Source organism: Corylus avellana, chromosome ca8, assembly GCF_901000735.1.
Source record: "Corylus avellana chromosome ca8, CavTom2PMs-1.0".
Taxonomy (NCBI): domain Eukaryota; kingdom Viridiplantae; phylum Streptophyta; class Magnoliopsida; order Fagales; family Betulaceae; genus Corylus; species Corylus avellana.
Window position 1 is genome coordinate 1,183,077 of NC_081548.1, and position 19,317 is coordinate 1,202,393.

Sequence of the window (19,317 nt, forward strand, 5' to 3'; positions counted from 1 at the left end):
AAAAACATGGCACAAGTGCAATGTGTATATTCTCTGGGCTCCTCCAATCTCTGTGTTTGGCGGATTGCTTTAGATCTAGATCCAAATCTAGTCTCTTCAACCTTAGATCTGATCGTCTTCTTCAGCCAAGGCGTGTCTTCCGAAGAGATGTCTATTATATAACGTGCTCCTCCGTTGTTACTTGTGAGGTTTTTTGTTTTTTATTTTGTTGTCCTGGCCTTTGAATTGAGAATGAAGTAGATTAGTGTGGGGCCTTAACTCTCACGACTGAATTTTTAGTTTTCTAGTTGTTTTTTATTTGGGTTACTCATGTCCTAAATTTAGTTTGCACGAAACAGATCTATTCCTTAAATGTAATTGTATAAAAGTTAACGAAAGCTTGAAGTCATTTTTATGACTTTGTAACCATCATAGACTTCATCAATGGAAGTTCCATATTAAAAAAAAAAAAAAGGTGCAGTATTTATATTTAATAATTATCTTTTGATCATGCTGCCAAGCATTAATGTCCTATTAACCAAATAAAAAGGTCGGCAATATTAATCATACCGTTTAGAAGATCCTTCTAAACGGTACGAGTATCTTCTAAAATATTTAAGATAAGAATTTGATATGTTCTAAAATTTTGATAAAAAAATAATAATAAATAGTTGTCGTGTGAATAAACAAAAGCCTCACTAAAGCCGCCTAAACTCTAAAGAGTAAACGTACACTACATTAAAAATCTGGCACAAAATTATATTTAAAGCACAATTATTTTCCAAACTAATTAATAACAATGTTGGGGCGGCCGCGGCCAAGCAGTGGGGTGCTCCCTTGGGTTTTTATTTTTGTTTTTATTTTTATTATTATTATTTTTTTAAATTAATTATTTTAATTTTGTGTGAGAAAAATGTTAGTGTGACACGAACATTCGTTACTTTATTGGACAAAAACACATAGAATGATTCATTTCAAACCTGCGACAACATAAGAAATTAAAATAAAATAAAATAAAATAAAACAAAATAAAGTTAAGGGAAAGATCACAAAAGGAGCATTCAGTTAGGGGTGTAAACGAGTCGAGCTTGAGCGAGCTTCCCTTGTTCAGGCTTGGCTCATTTAAATTTTACTCGAGCTCGAGTCGAGCTCAAGGGCGAGCCAAAAAAATCGAACTCAAGCTAATAACAAGTCGAGCCGAGAGCTGGCTCTTATATTTAATGTTTTTGTTTTAAAAAAATAATAATAACTTTAAGTACTCTTAAACGGCTTAAGAAGTTAGCTTGCATATGAGTATTTGCTTAACCTGGCTAGTCGAGTATGGAGCCTGAGTCAATACAGCAAGGCATTTGGTTTCAAAGAGAGAGGATATGTATCATTTTATAGATAAGCAAACTTGGAGATTAATGTTTTCTTAACAATGTGAGACAAGTTAACAGGTTGCATTTAGACTGCATTGGGACAACGCCCCCTACAAAAAACTATTTTTTCAACGTCTCCCTCTCAATCCCCCTCACCAGTCACAGCATATCTTCCACCTGAACTCTCATTTCCCACTCTCTCACTCTCGCTCATCAAACAGGTAGTGATAGTGTTTAGGTCTGTATGATTCTTCAATAGTTTATGCCTTTTGCAATCTTCCTCAATAGTTTCTGCTTGATTCTTCTTCATTTCGTTTGGGTCTGCTCTAATTGAATCGAGTTTTTTTTAATGATTGCTCTCTCTCTCTCTCTCTTTGATCACGAAGGGTTTAGAATTTTTCATTCTCTAACGCTTAAATATAAATGCAATTTTAAGATTTTAATAATTATGAGATTTATAATTAATTATGTATTAATAATTAATTATGTATTACTTAGTTTATATATATATATATACACGAGCTTATACGAGCTTACTCACGAGCCTAGCCGAGTCGAGCCGAGCTTGCTTCGTTTAATATTCGAGCTAGGATTTGTGTTCATGAAGTGTTCAATTTAATATTCGAATCGAGCACGAGCCGAGCTTATGCGAGCCGAGCCCGAGCTTACTCGCGAGACGCTTCGCTCATTTAACAGCCCTACGTTCAGTCAGATATTTATCATAGAATTATCCTTGAAAAAACAAAATAATAATAATAATAATAATGCTGTGGGAGCACTAACTCAAAGCCCAGTTGTACAACACATGCATACTACTTCAAACCTATAAATTTTTAAAAAATGAATAATGACATAAATAAATTTATGGGTTAATAATTTTTTGGTACTTGAATTTTTATTTTTTTATTTTTTATAGTACCCAACCTATGAAAAAAATACTGAATTTGTTAGTTTTAGTCAGTTCTAACTAACGGAATTTACACGTGTCACTCCCGTAATACGTCACGTGTCTTAAAAATTAAAAATAATAAAATAATAAAAATAATAAAAAAACTAAAAACATGTCAGTTCCAACTAAAATAATAATACTCCAAATTCCTTTTCTCTTCCTCTTCTCTCTGAAACACCAGCTCTTGCGATGATATCTTTAAGAAATCCAACCCACTTTCACCAAGAAGTCTCTACCTCTCTGGAGCTTTCGTTCGTGGGTTTCGATTGTGGGGATTTTTTGTTGTTTGTGAGTTTGGGGTTCCGATTTCGATTTTGCCGAGTAATCTGAATCAGATAATCAAGTACGTTGACTAGTTCTCCAAGCCAATTTCAATTCAACCCACAATTTAACCAGTTTTTTCTCTACTACTTTCAATTAATCAAGAAAAAATTTACAATGCTTTAGAAATCTAGGAAAAAATCATAACTTTTTAATTGAGTTATATCTGGCAAAAGGAAAAAATCATATACACTCATAAATTAGATCCTTGATCAGATTCAATCACCCCCGGCTCGTTGGTCGGAAGGGAGGATCTCGTGGGTTGTGGGTTGAAGGGAGGAGACCGAGGGAAAACGACGGTGGGAGAGGGAGGAGCTCGTGGGTTGTCTGGGATGACTCGACAACAGTGGGAGGGGGACGAGCTCATCTTCGCCGAACGGATTTTTTGGTTGCTGGTTCTTCTTCGCCATCGCCGGAGAGAGAGAGAGAGAGAGCGTGAACAGGGGAGGGAGAGCGGTGATTCTTCGCCGTCGCCGGAGTAAGAGAGAAAGTGATCGAGGGAAGGAGAGAGGAGAGGGAAATTTTAGGGATTTTGGTGTTTTTTTGGGTTTGGGGGAAGAGAGAGAGAGATGAAAATGGGGAGGCGGGGATTATTTAGGATTTTGGTGTTTTTTAGGGTTTTTTATTTATTTTTATTATTAATTATTAATTTATTATTTTTAATATTAATTTATTATTTTCATTATTATCTTATTCTTTTTTATTTTTCGAACACGTGGCGTATTACAGGAGTGACACGTAGAAATTTAATTAGTTGGGACTAACGAAGACTAACGGAGGTGGTGATTAAGTATTTTCTCATAGGTTGAGTATTATATTTATATCTTTTTAAAACTCAGGAAAAAAAATAAAAAAATGAAAACTTAGGTATCAAAATTGCATTTAATCCTAAATTTATTTGTGTATGGATAATTCTATTTAATAGATTCTTGTACGACTGTCATACAAGTGGTGATGAGGTGTTAATAAAAATCACTCCTAGATAATGTGACAATAAAGATTTGTTATTAATAACATAACATATCTTTATTATCACATTATCAAGAGATGTATGTCAATTGTATAAGAGTCTACTAAATAACATTACTATATATATATTTAAAGAGTATTTATGTAAATTAGTTTTAAACGTAGGTTGTTTTTGTCATTTCACATGTTTTTAATGATTTTAATTAACGCCGGGATTTTTTATTTAAAAAAAAAAAAAGTAGTTTAATGCGGCTGAACGTAACATGTGCTAGTTCATCAGGGCAACTTTTGAATGAGTGCCAGCTCGTTCAATTCGGGAAAAAAGTTAATTAACCCTAGTTTAAATCTTAAATCAACATGAACAATAGTTTCTTGGTGGAGAAAAGGACAAGATATACACCTTCTTTGCCTATTTATATCCCAAGTATGTTTGCTGGTATCCTTGACCAACACCAAAGTTGCTTGATTGTCATTTCTTGTTAAGTAGAGAGATATGGACATCTTCCATTGGTATCTACTTCAGCTTCTAATCCTCTGCATTTCTCTTCCCTTCATCTTCCGCATTTACAGACGCAAACCCATTTCCCTCAAGCTTCCACCAGGCAGAAAAGGATGGCCAATCATAGGTGAAGCTTTGGAATATGCCATGGCCAACAAAAATGGCACTCCAGAGAAATTCATAACCGATAGAATGAGAAAGTACTCACCACAAGTGTTCAGAACCTCCTTTTTTGGAGAGAACTTTGCTGTCTTTTGTGGTGCCCCTGGGAACAAGTTCTTGTTTACAAGTGAGAACAAGCATGTCACCACATGGGTGCCGCGCTCAATATTGAAAATTTTTCTTTTTCCCACCGATGTTGAATATTCTGCCAAAGTAGAGATAGCCAAAATACATGCCCTTCGCCCTGAGTTTCTCAATCCAGAAGCTCTGCAACGTTACATACCCATCATGGATTCCATGTCAAAACAACACTTGGAGACAGATTGGTCCCCTTGTAAACAAGTGAAGGTTAGTTAAATCACCGCTAATCTCAAAAGCAAACATTTATAACACTAGGACCTTTGTTCTCATATCATGTTAAATCACAATTTATTCTAAAAGTTTAAGCTAGCCAATATATAGTGTTAGAATATTTTATATTCTTCTTTATCATATTTCCTTGTAGGGTTTATATATTCCCGTTATGTTAGAGTAAGTTTATTGTTTTTTATACACTATTCATTGTCTCTTTATAAATGCAAAGTTATGTAATACATTCAATATATATAGTACTAAAACAACGTAGCCCATACATCTCTCCGCTCTCTTTTATTTTTCTTCCATATATATTTCTATATAACGAATGAATTTAATTATTAATTAATTTATAATACTATGTGAAATGAGAAGAATTGGCAGAGATTAATCATTTAATTTATTACAGGTTTTCCCACTGTTAAAGAACTACACCTTCGCAGTGGCTTGCCGGCTGTTCATGAATATCAAAGACCACGACCAAGTAACCAAATTTGCATATCCCTTCAGTCTTGTTTCTGCTGGCCTCTTATCCATTCCTATAAATCTTCCGGGCACAGCTTTCAATCGTGCAGTGAGAGCAGGCAAACTCATTCGTGAGGAGCTTTTGGGCATCATTAGAAAGCGAAAAATGGAGCTCTTAGAGAATATAGGATCTTCACAAGTAGACTTGTTGAGTCGCCTGCTCCTTGTAAGGGATGAGAATGGCAGAGGAATGGAGGAGAAGGATATCACTCATATGATTATAGGTTTCTTCATCGGCAGCTATATGACGGTAGGTGCTACCATTACAGTCGTCCTGAATTATCTGGCGGAGTTTCCCCAAGTATATAGCACGGTCTTAAAAGGTACATTTTTAATATAACCCTCAATAAATAAGACCAAACACATAGAATATTAAGTGTACGTGGTTTGTTTGGTTGTCAGAACAAATGCAGATTGCGAAGTCCAAAGGTGAGGATGAGTTGTTGAATTGGGAAGACATTCAGAATATGAAGTATTCTTGGAATGTGGCATGTGAAGCAATGAGGTTAGCACCACCTGCTCTAGGAGCATTCGGAGAGGTCACAGCTGACTTTAGTTATGCAGGTTTTACAATTCCAAAGGGATGGAAGGTATGTAACGATTATGCGTACATATGAGTCAACAGGGGCGGAACCAGAATTTCTCATCGGAGGGGCAAAGCATTAATGACGCTATGGCCCCCCGCGCCCTGGTTCCGTTCTTACAAGCCAATCTAGAATTGGCTTGGGACTTACTTTTTTGAATCCAATTTCTTGCAGACATACTGGACTGTAAGTTCAACACACAAAAATCCAGAATATTTTCCTGATCCCGAGAAGTTCGATCCTTCAAGATTTGAAGGGAGGGGGCCTGCACCATACACTTTTGTACCATTTGGAGGAGGACCTCGACTGTGCCCTGGAAAGGAATATGCACGAGTAGAAATTCTCACTTTCATGCATAATGTGGTGACCAAATTCAAATTGGAGAAAGTAAATCCGAATGAAAAGTTTATATACAATTACAATCTGTCATCTATTCCAGAGAATGGTCTTCTGGTTCAGCTACACCCTCTCAATAATTAGTGTCAAGAGTTGGTGTCTCAACCATGTTTAATAAGCCCTTATTCCAGAAGCTGTCACATCTAATAAGAGAACACCCTCAGCAATAATTTGTTATCTGCAGGCATATTAGATTTCAAAGTTTAACATTTTAAATGGTTTTAGTATGGTTAAAATTGTAAAATAGGCCAAAAAATTTCAACAGTTTTGTAGTTGGGTGCATATACGTTCAATATATAGATGTGCAAACATTTCACTAACAATAATTAATAAAAAGTATATTAAAAAAATAACCAAAATTTAATATATAAAATTGTTTTAGGGCCGGGTGGCTAAATCTATTATACTTTTAACTGTTTTTTATTGTTTAATGTTGCTTTAATTTGATCCATCAATCTAATTTTTGCCGTTGAGCTCAAATCAACAATTCACTGCAAAAAAAGGCCAAAATAATGACACTTGGAAGGTGATGTTTTAAGCCCAAAAAAGGCCATTATTTGATGTAGTGACGTAAACATTTGGAAAATGCCCTTAAACATAGTGACTTGATTTAAAATTGGAGACGTTTGAATAGTAAAAATGTTACTACAAGGCGACATTTAAGCCCAAACATCACCTTTTGGAAGGCAACGTGTGAATAGTGTGCATCACCTTCCAGAAGGTAACGTTTGGCACTATCACACATCCCCTTTTAGAAGGCGACATGTAAATAGTGCACACGTCACCTTTTCGACATGTGAATAGTGCATGCGTCACTTTTTGAAAAGGTGACGCATGCACTATTCACGGGTAATGATAAACACAACGTTGGCGTGCATGAACAGTACTCTACTATTCACATGTCACTACTCTTTCCTAAATTTTTTTTAAAAAATTACCAAAAAAATATTTATAATACCAATATATATATAAAACAAAAAAAAAAATTAAATTAATTTTTTAAAAAAATCAGAGGGGTGGCTATGGGGAGGTGGCCCGAAAGGCCACTCCCACCACAGGGGTGGCCCGCAAGCCACCCTAGAGGTGGCTAGCGCCACCCCCGGCCCATGGGGCTGGGTCACTGGCCACCCCCTCCCCCAGGTAGCCACCCTTCATTATTTTTTTGAAAATATATATTTTTATGTGTATAGGTGAAAGAGTAAGAAATTTTGAAGTTTCGGGGTGTAGGTGGTTGTTCTAAACGCAAATTTTGAGCGATAATATTTTCAAAAATTACTTCATGACTTTTGAACAGTAAAACACTGTTCAAACATCGCATTTCACGCGTGAATAGCGACACATGAATAATAATATTATTCAAATGTTGCCTTAGCACTTACATAAAATACCATTAAATAATATTATTATTTTATGGTAGTGACATTTGAACAGTAAAACCCATATCTTATTGACTTTTTTTTTAAAAAAAATGTCACTAGCCTAAACGTCATTAATTGGGTTTGTTTTTGAAGTAATTGTTTGAATTTAATAAAAAGCTTACTATTGCTGGGTTATAAGCTAGTTTTCCATAAGATTACAACTAATATACGTGAAACTATTGGAGCAAGCCTTAATTACAAACCACGCATGCATATTATCTCAAATTAAACTAACTTGTTTTAAAATAGATAATTGAAGTTGCTTCGAAGATTAAGTCTAACTTCTAGAAAATTGACCAGGTTGTCATACTCCTTAAGGGAACGGGTATTTCACAAGACGCAATCATAAATTAATTAAAAGCAAACCAACCATATACCATGGAGCGAGGCTTACATGTGATGTGGTACTTCATTGGTTGGAAGGCTGGGATCGCCCAAGGCTAATAAAATATTAATTTTTTTAAAAAAAGAAATAATATAAAATTTATTAATTATTAAAAAAAATCAATAATGAAAAATATTAAAATATTAAAAAACTAAAACTATTAAAAAAATAAATAAAAAATGAAAATAAAAAATGAAAGGGGTGCTCAGCCACCCCATGGCCGGTCTGGGGTGGTGCACCAGGGGGGGGGGGGGTTCGGCCACCCCCAAAAGGCCAAAAAAAAAAAAAAAAAAACCCTTGAAAAAAGGTTTGGGTTTTGGGGGTGGCCAAACCACCCCCCGAGGGACTGGGGTGGTTTCGCCCACCCCTTACAGCTGATATGGAGGTGGGCGAGCCACCCCCATGGCCAAGGGGGTGGCCCGGCCATCCCAAAAGCCCAAAAAAAAAAAAAAAGTTTGGGTTTTGTGGGTAGTCGGACCACCCCCAAGGGCCTGGGGGTGGTTTCGGCCACCCCCTACGGCCGGTATGGGGGTGGCTCGCCGAGTCAAAATATTCGCTAAGTCAACTATTGGAGGACAAAAGAATTTAGTCTAGCCGAGCTCAAGCCGAGCCAAGCTACCTGATAACGACTCAAATGGAGTTTTTTGACAGAACTCGAGCTTGAGTTCGAATCGACTTTACACTTAAGCCCGAGTCGAGCCAAGTCAGTCGAGTACTTGGCTTGACTTGAAATAGCGCTTTTAATGAGCTTGACTTTCTGGCGAGCTGAGCTCAGACAAGAACTTTTTAGCTCGGCTCAGTGAGAAGTCTTTTTAAACAAGCCAATTCCAAATCGCAAAACTCGACTTGGCTTAACTTGATTACAACCCTAAATTTAGAAAATGAAGAATGGAAGAATGCAAAATGAGGAATTGCTAAGTTACCATTTTGATAATTATTCACGATAGATCATTATTAAATTTTGATCGAGAAGTAATTTTAAAAAGTTATATCAATTTTGAGAAGATAAAACTAATATAAAAATAATCGTAGCATTACTCCCTGTTAAATTGCACGAATAAGCTAAGTTTATAGCACCAATATTGTAATTAATGACCTTTTAATAAGACTTGAAAAATGTTGGAAATACAAGAAAAATTATTATGTTCTTCACAACGTGTCCCTCGTGCAAGCATGCCTATTTATTTTAATCACATGCCTATTTATTTTAATCACATGAATCTTTTTAGCATATGCAATTTGTATGAATTAGAAAAAAAAGAAAAAGAAAAAAAAAAGCAATTTGTATGGAAAGGAGCGAAGTACCTTAAAACGCAAATTATGGATTTGACTTAAACCACCGTGTGATGACATGTCGGACAAGGAGACCTAAGAAATAATAAGAAAGCATGTGATCATTTGTGCAATGTATATTTGTATTTAATAATTTTAGAGCTCAAATTTATTAATATTATTGGGCTCAAAATTATTAATTATAGTTTGAATTAAAAACATGACACATGTACAACGTGTATTTGTATTTAACAATTATCTTTTGATCATGCTCCCACACAATGTCCTATTAACCAAATAATAAGGTCGGCAATATTAATCATACCGTTTAGAAAAACAAGAATAGAAGAATGCAAAATGAGGAATCGCTAAGTCACCATTTTGATCATTGGATTAATGGTAGATCATTATTAAATTTTGATTGCGAAATAATTTTAAAAAGTTATATCAATTTTGAGTGGATAAAAAGAATCGTATATAGCATTGCTCTTTTGAATTGCACTATTGGAAGCTAAGTTTATAACACCAATATTGATATTAATGACCTTTTAATGAGACTTGAAAAATGTTAGAATATATATATAGTATATATATATATATATATATATATATATATTATTATTATTATTATGTGCTTTACAACGCATTCCTCGTGCAAGCCTCCCTATTTATTTTAATCACATGAATATTTTTAGCGTATGCAATTTGTATGAAAAAGGAGTAAAGTACCTTAAAACGCAAATTATGGATTTGACTTAAACCACCATGTGATAACACGTCGGACAAGGAGACCTAAGAAATAATAAGAAAGCAGGTCACTTGTGCAACGTGTATTTGTATGTAATAATTATAGAGTTCAAATTTATTAATATGATTGGACTCAAAATTATTAATTATAGTTTGAATTAAAAACATGGCACATGTACAATGTATTTTTGTATTTAATATTTATCTTTTGATCATTTTACCACGCAATGTCCTATATATTAACCAAATAATAAGGTCGGCATTCATACCGTTATGAATGATCTTGTTCAGTGTTGACAATTTCGAAATATTTAAGATAAGAATTTGATATCTTCTAAAATTTTGATTAAAAAAAAAAAAACTAACTAGTTGTCATTTGAATGAACAATAGCCTCAATAAAAATCTACTTGGGCACAAAATTATACTTAAAGCACAATTATTTTCCAAAACTAATAAATAACACTGCTGGGTGAATGGCTGCGGCCCAGCAGTGGGGTGCTCTCTTGGGGTTTTTATTTTTTATTTTTTTAATAAAATTAGAAAATTATTATTTTAATTTTATGTGACAAAAATGTCAAGAGTGACACCAATAGACGTTACTTTTTTGGACGAAAAACGCATAGAATGATTTATTTCAAATCTCGACAAACCTAAGTAATTAAAATTTTTAAAAAATAAATAATAATAATAAAAAAAAGCTCAGGGGAAGATCACAAAGCGCGTTCACTCAGAAATTTATCACAAAATTACCCTTGAAAAAACTAAAAAATATAATAAAAATGAAGTGGGAGCACTCACAAAGGAATAATGACATAATTAATTTCATTTGTGTATCAATAATTCTATTTTATAAACTCGTATCCAACCGTCATACAACACAATGAGTTGTCAATAAAAATCACCCCTAGATTAGTATTTTTTGTTGTTGTTAACAATTGGTGATCCAATAACATATCTTTATTGTCACATTATCGAATTGTACGACAATTGTACAATAGTCTACTAAATTACATTATTTTGTGTATATATTTGTTTTAAGAGTATTTATGTAAATTTAGTTACTAAGCTTAAGTTATTTTCGTTATTTCACCTTTTGTAATGATTTTAACTAACGGTGGGATTTTTTGTAAAAAAAAAAAAAATAGTAGTTTAGTAGTTTAATTCGGCTGAACGTAATAGGTGTCAGTTCATCGAGACAACTTGTGAATGAGTGGCAGTTCATTTGAGAAAAAAGTTAATTAACACTGGTTTTAACCTTAAATCAACATGAACAATACAGTTTCTTGGTGGTGAAAAGGACAACTAGCTAGCTAGATGTACACCTTCTTTGCCTATTTATATCCTATGTTTGCTGGTTCTTGACCAACACCAAAGTTGCCTTTATTGATTGTCATTTATTTTTTAAGTAGAAAGATATGGACCTCTTCCTTTGGTATCTACTTCAGCTTGTAATCCTCTGCATTTCTCTTTCTTTCCTGATCTTGTGCATTTACAGACACAAACCCATTTCCCCCAAGCTTCCACCAGGCAGAAAAGGATGGCCTATCATAGGTGAAACTTTGGAATATGCCAAGGCCAACAAAAATGGCACTCCAGGGAAATTCATAACCGACAGAATGAGAAAGTACTCACCAGAAGTTTTCAGAACGTTAACCTCCTTGCTTGGAGAGAACTTTGCTGTCTTTTGTGGTGCTTCTGGGCACAAGTTCTTGTTTTCAAGTCAGAACAAGCATGTCACCACATGGGTGCCGCGCTCAATATTGAAAATTCTTCTTTTTCCCACCGATGTTGAATATTCTGCCAAAGTAGAGACAGCCAAAATACATGCCCTTCGCCCGGATTTTCTCAACCCTGAAGCTCTGCAACGTTACATACCCATCATGGATTCCATGTCAAAACAACACTTGGAGACAGACTGGTTCCCTTGTAAACAAGTGAAGGTTAGTTAAATCACTACTTATCTCAAAAGCAAAAATTTATAACACTCTTCCTCACGGGTAAGTTAAAACACTCACTCAATAAGTAAGGTTTAACACATGAAATATTTAGCTAAAATGAATGGAAGTGAATTGACGGAGACAAGGTTCAAATTCAGGACATTTATTCCGATATCACGTTAAATCACCACTTATTCTAAAAGTTTAAGCCAATATATAGTGTTAGAATATTTTATATTCTTCTTTAATATATTTCCTTATAGGGTTTATTCCCGTTATGTTAGTGTACCAAGTCTAGGGTTTCTTGTTCCCGGGGGTAGCTCAAATGAATGGAGAAGAATTGGCAAAGATTAATCATTTAATTTATTACAGGTTTTCCCACTGTTAAAGAAGTACACCTTTGAATTGGCTTGCCGGCTGTTCATGAATATCAAAGACCACGACCAACTATTAAGACTTGCATATCCCTCCAGTCTTGTTTTTGATGGCCTTGTATCCATTCCTATAAATATTTCGGGCACAGCTTTTAGTCGTGCAATGAAAGCAGGCAAAATAATTCGTGAGGAGCTTTTGAGCATCATTAGAAAGCGAAAAATAGAGCTCTATGAGAATATAGGGTCTTCACAAGTAGATTTGTTGAGTCGCCTGCTCCTTGTAAGGGATGAGAATGGCAGAGGAATGGAGGAGAAGGAGATCGCTCATATGATTATAGGTTTATTCTTTGGCAGCTATGATACGGTAAGTGCTGCCATTACAGTCGTTTTGAATTATCTGGCGTAGTTTCGACAAGTATATAGCAAGGTCTTAAAAGGTATGTTTCTAATATAACCCTATAAATGAGACCCAACACGTAGAATATTAAAGTGTATATGGTTTGTTTGGTTGACAGAACAAATGCAGATTGCGAATTCCAAAGGTGCGGATGAATTGTTGAATTGGGAAGACATTCAGAAGATGCAGTATTCTTGGAATGTGGCATACGAAGCAATGAGGTTAGCACCACCTGCTCTAGGAGCATTCGGAGAGGTCACAGCTGACTTTACTTATGCAGGTTTTAAAATTCCAAAGGGATAGAAGGTACGTAATTATTGTGCATACATTTGTGAGATTTGTGTCCTATTGAGAAAATATAAAGAAAAATAGTGGTTAATATACATATATAAGTGGCCCCAAGCCCCATTAGATTAGGCTTTTGAGATACAAGTAGTGTTCTACGTACTATGTATATTAACTGTTAGGAAATTGATAATAAATTAGCAACCAATTTCCCACCAGACCTTTGTGTGAAAGATAAGTTTGGAAAGAAAACATACGAGAATACACACTAATCGCACATGTATACAAAGAGTTTACGTGGTTCGGCAATATATTTACGTTCACGGGGCGTGATCTGGTCTCCTTCTTTACTATTGAGAAATATTGAGTACAATGGTACAAGTCTGAACCGCTCAAGTTTAATATCCCAAACCCAAGCCTTTAACCTCTTGTACACCCCACTCAACTGTCCATCTCAAATACCCAGTAAAGAAACTCTCTACACTTTGTAAATGCAACAAAAAGCTCTCACCAATTTGGATTTTCCAAATGATCTCAACCAAGTACTGCATGTTCTTTTATAGAGGCTTAATCACTAAAAAATAGGAGAACAATTTTAATCCAATTATGGTTGGAAAAACGAAACCATTATGAATACAAAGTCTTTTCCTTCATGATGAAGATAAACATTGCGGCCCACATGTTTACAGACACACGTTTTCTCCGAAAATCTAATTCCAAGTTGTTCTTGGACTCCTTGTAAAACTAAACTTATCCTCTTATAGATAAATAGGACTTGGGCCTACTAACTTAAATATTATATTTTCCAGCAATTATCTTCACACTTGTCGACAATTTGAGCCATTATCAACATTAACTTACTCTTATTTGACTCCCTTGATATTTCTCTCCCCAATAGTAACAATTATGCACATACGAGCTAACAGGGACGGAACCAGAATTTCTCGTGAGAGGGGCAAAGCATTAACGAGGTTATGGCCCCCGCTCCCGCCCCTAGTTTCGTCCTTGCAAGCCAACCTAGAATTGGCTTGGGATTTACTTTTATGAATCCAACTTCTTGCAGACATACTGGACTCTAAGTTCAACAAACAAAAATCCAGAATACTTCCCTGATCCAGAGAAGTTCGATCCTTCAAGATTTGAAGGGAGGGGGCCTGCACCATACACATTTGTACCATTTGGAGGAGGACCTTGACTGTGCCCTGGAAAGGAATATGCACGAGTAGAAATTCTCACATTCATACATTGTGTGGTGACCAAATTCAAATTGGAGAAAGTAAATCTGAATGAAAGGTTTATATACAATCCATTACTTGCTTTAGAGAATGGTCTCCTGCTTCACCTACACCCTCTAAACAATTAGTGTCAAGAGTTGGTGTCTCAACATGTTTAAATAAAGCTTATTCCAGAAGCTGCCACATCCAATACGAGTACACCCTCAGCAATAATTTGTTATCTGCAGGCATGTTAGATTTCAAAATACTATTAAATTAAGTTCACGTTGTCTTAAAAATGCTGTATTTTCTTCTTTTCTTTGACACAGAATTTTAATTTGATTTGCAAAACATTTTCTTTGCCTAAGCATGTTAAATTGGTGAAGTGCTTGCTTCTTAATTACACCATTACTCTTGTTGAAGTTTGCATTATCAGGCAAGTGTAATATGCTTTTTTCTGCTCTGAACACAAAAAGAAATGCCACAGCCAGGGTACCTGTTGGAGGGTACATTGATAACCATAGAGCATTGCAAAGGTCCTTCACTACAAAGTCAGAAATAAATTGTTAGAGACAGAGAGTTTCGACCCCAAGAAAGAAATTGAAATAGCCAAGGTCCTTTACTGCAAAGTCAGTATTAAGTAACTTGATGACCGACTCAACAGCCATAGGATATGACTCAACATGAGAACCTTCTTATTGAAAATGGAAGTTTAAAGATTAAATCCAAATCAGATGGAAAACTAGGAAAAAAAATTATATTTTGACAAAGAAAAAGAGCAAGAAATAAGGACACCATTCCATATTGCTTAAGTTTGGTAAATAAGAGAAATAATTTATCTCATGCCTCTTGCTGGGGATTTCAACCCTCACAGTATTAAGGATTGTGAAGTATTGGTCTGAATTTTTTTCCCACTGAAGGGAGAGAGAGAGAGGAGAAGGATTGTGAATCGTAGCAGAGAGATACATGATGGGTAGCGATGCAAAGGGAAGAACAGTCATGGAGGTGGGAGCTGAGGGCGTGGCTCTCATAACCATCATCCACCCTCCTGTTAATGCCCTCTCATTTGATGGTACTTTTTCCATAACCCCCACTTCCCATATCTTTTCCTTTTTGCCTTTTTCCCGCATACCCATTTCATATCAAAGCTATGTTATATTATATATATATATATATATATATATATATATAATATAAAAAACATTTAGGGGCATTAATTTTGGGATGCTATGTGCTTGTACCTGGATTGCTTACATCGTGGCCGGAGAGTGTGGAGCCTTCGTAGCCGTAGATTGGGGTTGGGTTCGAATGAGTTTGGGGTTTCTGTTAGGTTGGCGTGGAAGAACGATGGAAGGGTAATCTATTTTCCCAGTATTTTAATCTATTACTTGTAAAAACAATTTTATTACGTGGCAAGGGTGTAAATTTAGTCATATTTGATGATTTGACAATTAGGACACGTGTTAAAATGTAATTGGTCCACATGTCAATGACGTATATTTCCGTCGAGACTACTAACGGCAGATGGATGGAAGGACCATCTTGGTCTTTAGACAAAACCAGAGGGACCTCATGTGATAAAAAGTAAACCCTAAGAGTCAAAAAATAAAGAAATTAAACCACATAAATGAATAAGGTATTTACCCTTTTTTTTTTTTATAATAAAAACTATAAGGAAAACATGTATTTTGACCCAAAAAATTATAAATGCGCAAATTCCACTCACATACTTCTAAGTACTCCTTAATGTGATAGAAAAAATTATCATTAAATTTTACGACAACATCATAGAATGTGTAATTGAGAATATGAAAGTAAAAATCAGTTTTATACGAGTAATTTTAGAAGTCCCTCTCGTGTCCATCTTAAGTCCCTTCAAGAATGATGTAGCTATTAAAATTACTATTTGATCAAAATTCAATAATGACCAATCACAAGCCCAATAATGATTTTAATTGTCACATCATTCTTAAAGAAACACAAAAAAAACTTGTAATATTACTCGTCTTATAAAAAACTTCTTCCATCTCAACTAGGAAGAAATTTGTATCCTAGAATTAAAGGAGGAAATGAAGAGAAATGGGCGTCGTGATGAACCATGTGCTATAGATATGGGAAGCCCACAAGTCTCGGTCGAAGACACATGGAGATATGATTGATTCTGTGTCCATGGTGGCCTTTAAAATCTGCCACTTTTATCAACTTCACATGCCATTCATCTGAACCTAAATTAAATCATTTTTCTTTTCTTTCTTTTTTTTTTTGTTTGCCAAGTGATTTCGATAAAGCAATTGGCATTAATTTGCAACACTCGTTACAATACTGGCAGGAGATGGGTTGGAATCCAAACCCCAATCATTGGGTGACAGAAACTTTATTCTATATTTAATATTTCAGATTCATTACGCTTATAATAAAAAGTTTGATACAGTCAACTTAAATCTAACTTTGGCTTAATTTTTAGATCAAATTTCTCTCTCTAATTTAAGGCTCTCTCTCCTTCATAGGCAGTTTTTATTTATTTTTATTTATTTTTTTATACATAACTTAAGAGAAAAGTTAAAGCAAAGTTAAGTTTAAGTTATACTTTTATCATTTTCCTATAATAAATATACATAAACCTAGTTTATAGCCATTGGAATTTTCCACAGTAGACACTAGGACCCATATGCACTTCATTATTTTTTTTTTTCTCTCTCAAACGTCACAAATTTGGGTTTTTTTTTTTTTTTTTTTAAAGTGATTGTTTGAATTTAATAAAAAGCTTGCATATTGCTAAGGTTATAAGCTAGTTTTCCATAAGATTACAACTAAGATACGTGAAACTAGTGGAGCTTAGCCTTAATTACAAATCACGCATGCATATTCACTACAAAAATTATGATCATTAGCGGCGACCCAAAGTTGCCGCTAATGAGCAAAAAGTTACCGCTATTTACAAATACCGGCGACACGCGGCCGCTATTTGGTGATTGATAGTAAGTCGACCGTAAAGCTAAATACCGACGACTTTAAAAGTTGCCGCTATTGTTAAGGTAATAGCGGCCACTTTAAGTCGCCGCTAATACTTTTTTTTTTTTGCCGGAAAAAATAGTTCAAAATGGTTCCAAGGTTGCCGCTATTATATATCATTAGCGGCGACCCCTAAGTTGCCGCTAATTGTATGTCATTAAAGTCGCCGCTAATGATATAAGAAAATTTAAAAAAAAATTAAAAAAAGTCAATAGCAGCAACCTATAGAAGCAACCTATAGTTGCCGCAACCTATAGTTCAAAATGGTTCAAAATGGTTCAAAATGGTTCCTCTATCATTAGCAGCAACCTATAGTTGCCGCTATTTCTCCAATATTACCGGCAACATATAGTCGCTGCTATTTATCTCATTAGCGGCAACTTAGAGGTTGCCGCTAATGAATTAAAAAAATATAAACTCAATAGCGGTGACTATAGTGTCGCCGCTATTGATTAAAAAAAAAAAGAAAAAAAAAAAGAAAGAAGCATCTATATATATATATATAGTTGGGATGGCACATGCAATGCACATGCTTCATTCCCTATATTATGTATCACTATAATTGTTACCATTATAATTTTAATAATATACATATATTATCCTATAAATAGATTTAATGTCTAGATTATTGAACAAGTATACATAAAATTTTCTGAAAGTAAGACTAAAAATCACAATTTCATATTCTCAGCAATCAAACAGATCGTAGAACCCAAAAATTCACACTATTACAAGACAGTCATTAAAGTTCGTAATTTCTTAGCAACCAAAAAGCCGTCGGATCCAATCTTTTCGTTTGAATACAAGACAAAGAACTATACCTGCACAAACAGCACTACAAGAGCATCAGATAATTGCTGCACGCTACGATGAATGGTTTTTAAGGAATATTATTGCCAAGCAAAAACACAACTGGAGCCTAACATGGGAATTTCGGATCTAGACAACATTTAGAGAAAAATTAGCAGTATGGCAAGCAAAAATGGGAGGCAGCATAAAAATACAAAAGAGGAAAAAGATGTCCAAAGATAATGGGAATGAGAAAGATGAAGCTGAGTTAGGATTTAAAAAACAAATACAAAAAACCTAGAGGGAAGTGCAAAGATACTTTTGGAAAAAAATGGCGGAACAAATTAAAGATTTTTTTTTTAATGGTAAGTAATCAAAGAATAAGCGACAAAAGAGTACACGACCTAAGTACAAAGGAATTATAAGAAAGAAAAAGAAGTAAACAGAAAGCAAGACAACAGATGCAAAACGAAAAAAAAAAAAAAAACATATTATCCAAAATTAAATTGAGAAATAAGGGGGGCAAAAAGCCATAAAACTATATTGGCTACAAAGAGGGAAAGGAGAAAGAAGAGAAAAACGGCCAAGCAAAGGGAAGGGAAGAGAGGGGGGAGGAGAAGTGTTTCTCCTTTGCGTTGTGGTTATAGCGAAGAAAGTAGAAGAGAAAAGGAAAGGAATTATTTTTCTTTGTTTGGTTCCTAGACACAGGTAAAAAAAAGAAAAGGAGAATCACTACTCCATAACAAGCTGCGCGTAATGTAATATTAGCAAGATGAGAAGATTTCAAGAACTTACAACAGAAAAATAATGTAAATAGACTGAAATATATGACCTCCCTTACCTAACCAACTTGCAAAAGCCAAATACTGCATCCTTTGAGCATGAACTAAGTAGAAGCGACTCCAAGTAAAACAAGCCAAAGCCAACTAAGTAGAATATCTGCAGTAAAACCAACCGACACATTAAAACCCCAACACCAAATCCAATAACTTGCATGAATATAAAACATTAATATGTTGCATTTGTTATTCCCCAAACTATGAATTTTGGCCTTCACTGTTCAAGGCCATAAGACAGTAAATTTGCTTTTAAAAGTAAGAGGTGTTAGAAAGCTAGCATTATGAGAAAAAAGGCAAATAACCCTTGCCATATTTATTATGACATCTTCTAGGTACATGGGTCTGTTTTCCCACTAAGCACTCTACGCATTCATTTTATGTAATGTTGAATCATTTACATCAATGAGATTTAAAAAAGAAAAATAAAAGCACTCTTTTCCTTTTGCAGCACATTCTACACCATTACATATCTCCTATTAGACAGCTTTATACTATGAAGAACATAAGAAGTAGAATAAATCAACCTAAAATTCATTGATAACTACCCC

The 19,317-nt window shown here is 34.8% G+C and overlaps 1 protein-coding gene and 1 pseudogene across 1 annotated transcript; both read left to right on the top strand.

The window, feature by feature from the left end:
* The first annotated feature begins 4,072 nt into the window (after nt 1–4,072).
* LOC132189479 (beta-amyrin 6-beta-monooxygenase-like) lies at nt 4,073–6,183 on the top strand. Its single transcript, XM_059604225.1, has 4 exons — nt 4,073–4,588; nt 5,004–5,442; nt 5,522–5,709; nt 5,878–6,183. The coding sequence occupies exons 1-4, from the start codon at nt 4,073–4,075 to the stop codon at nt 6,181–6,183; spliced, it is 1,449 nt and encodes a 482-aa protein (XP_059460208.1).
* A 5,154-nt stretch (nt 6,184–11,337) lies between these two features.
* On the top strand, nt 11,338–14,278 carry LOC132189480 (beta-amyrin 28-monooxygenase-like; annotated as a pseudogene).
* Nucleotides 14,279–19,317: the final 5,039 nt, after the last annotated feature.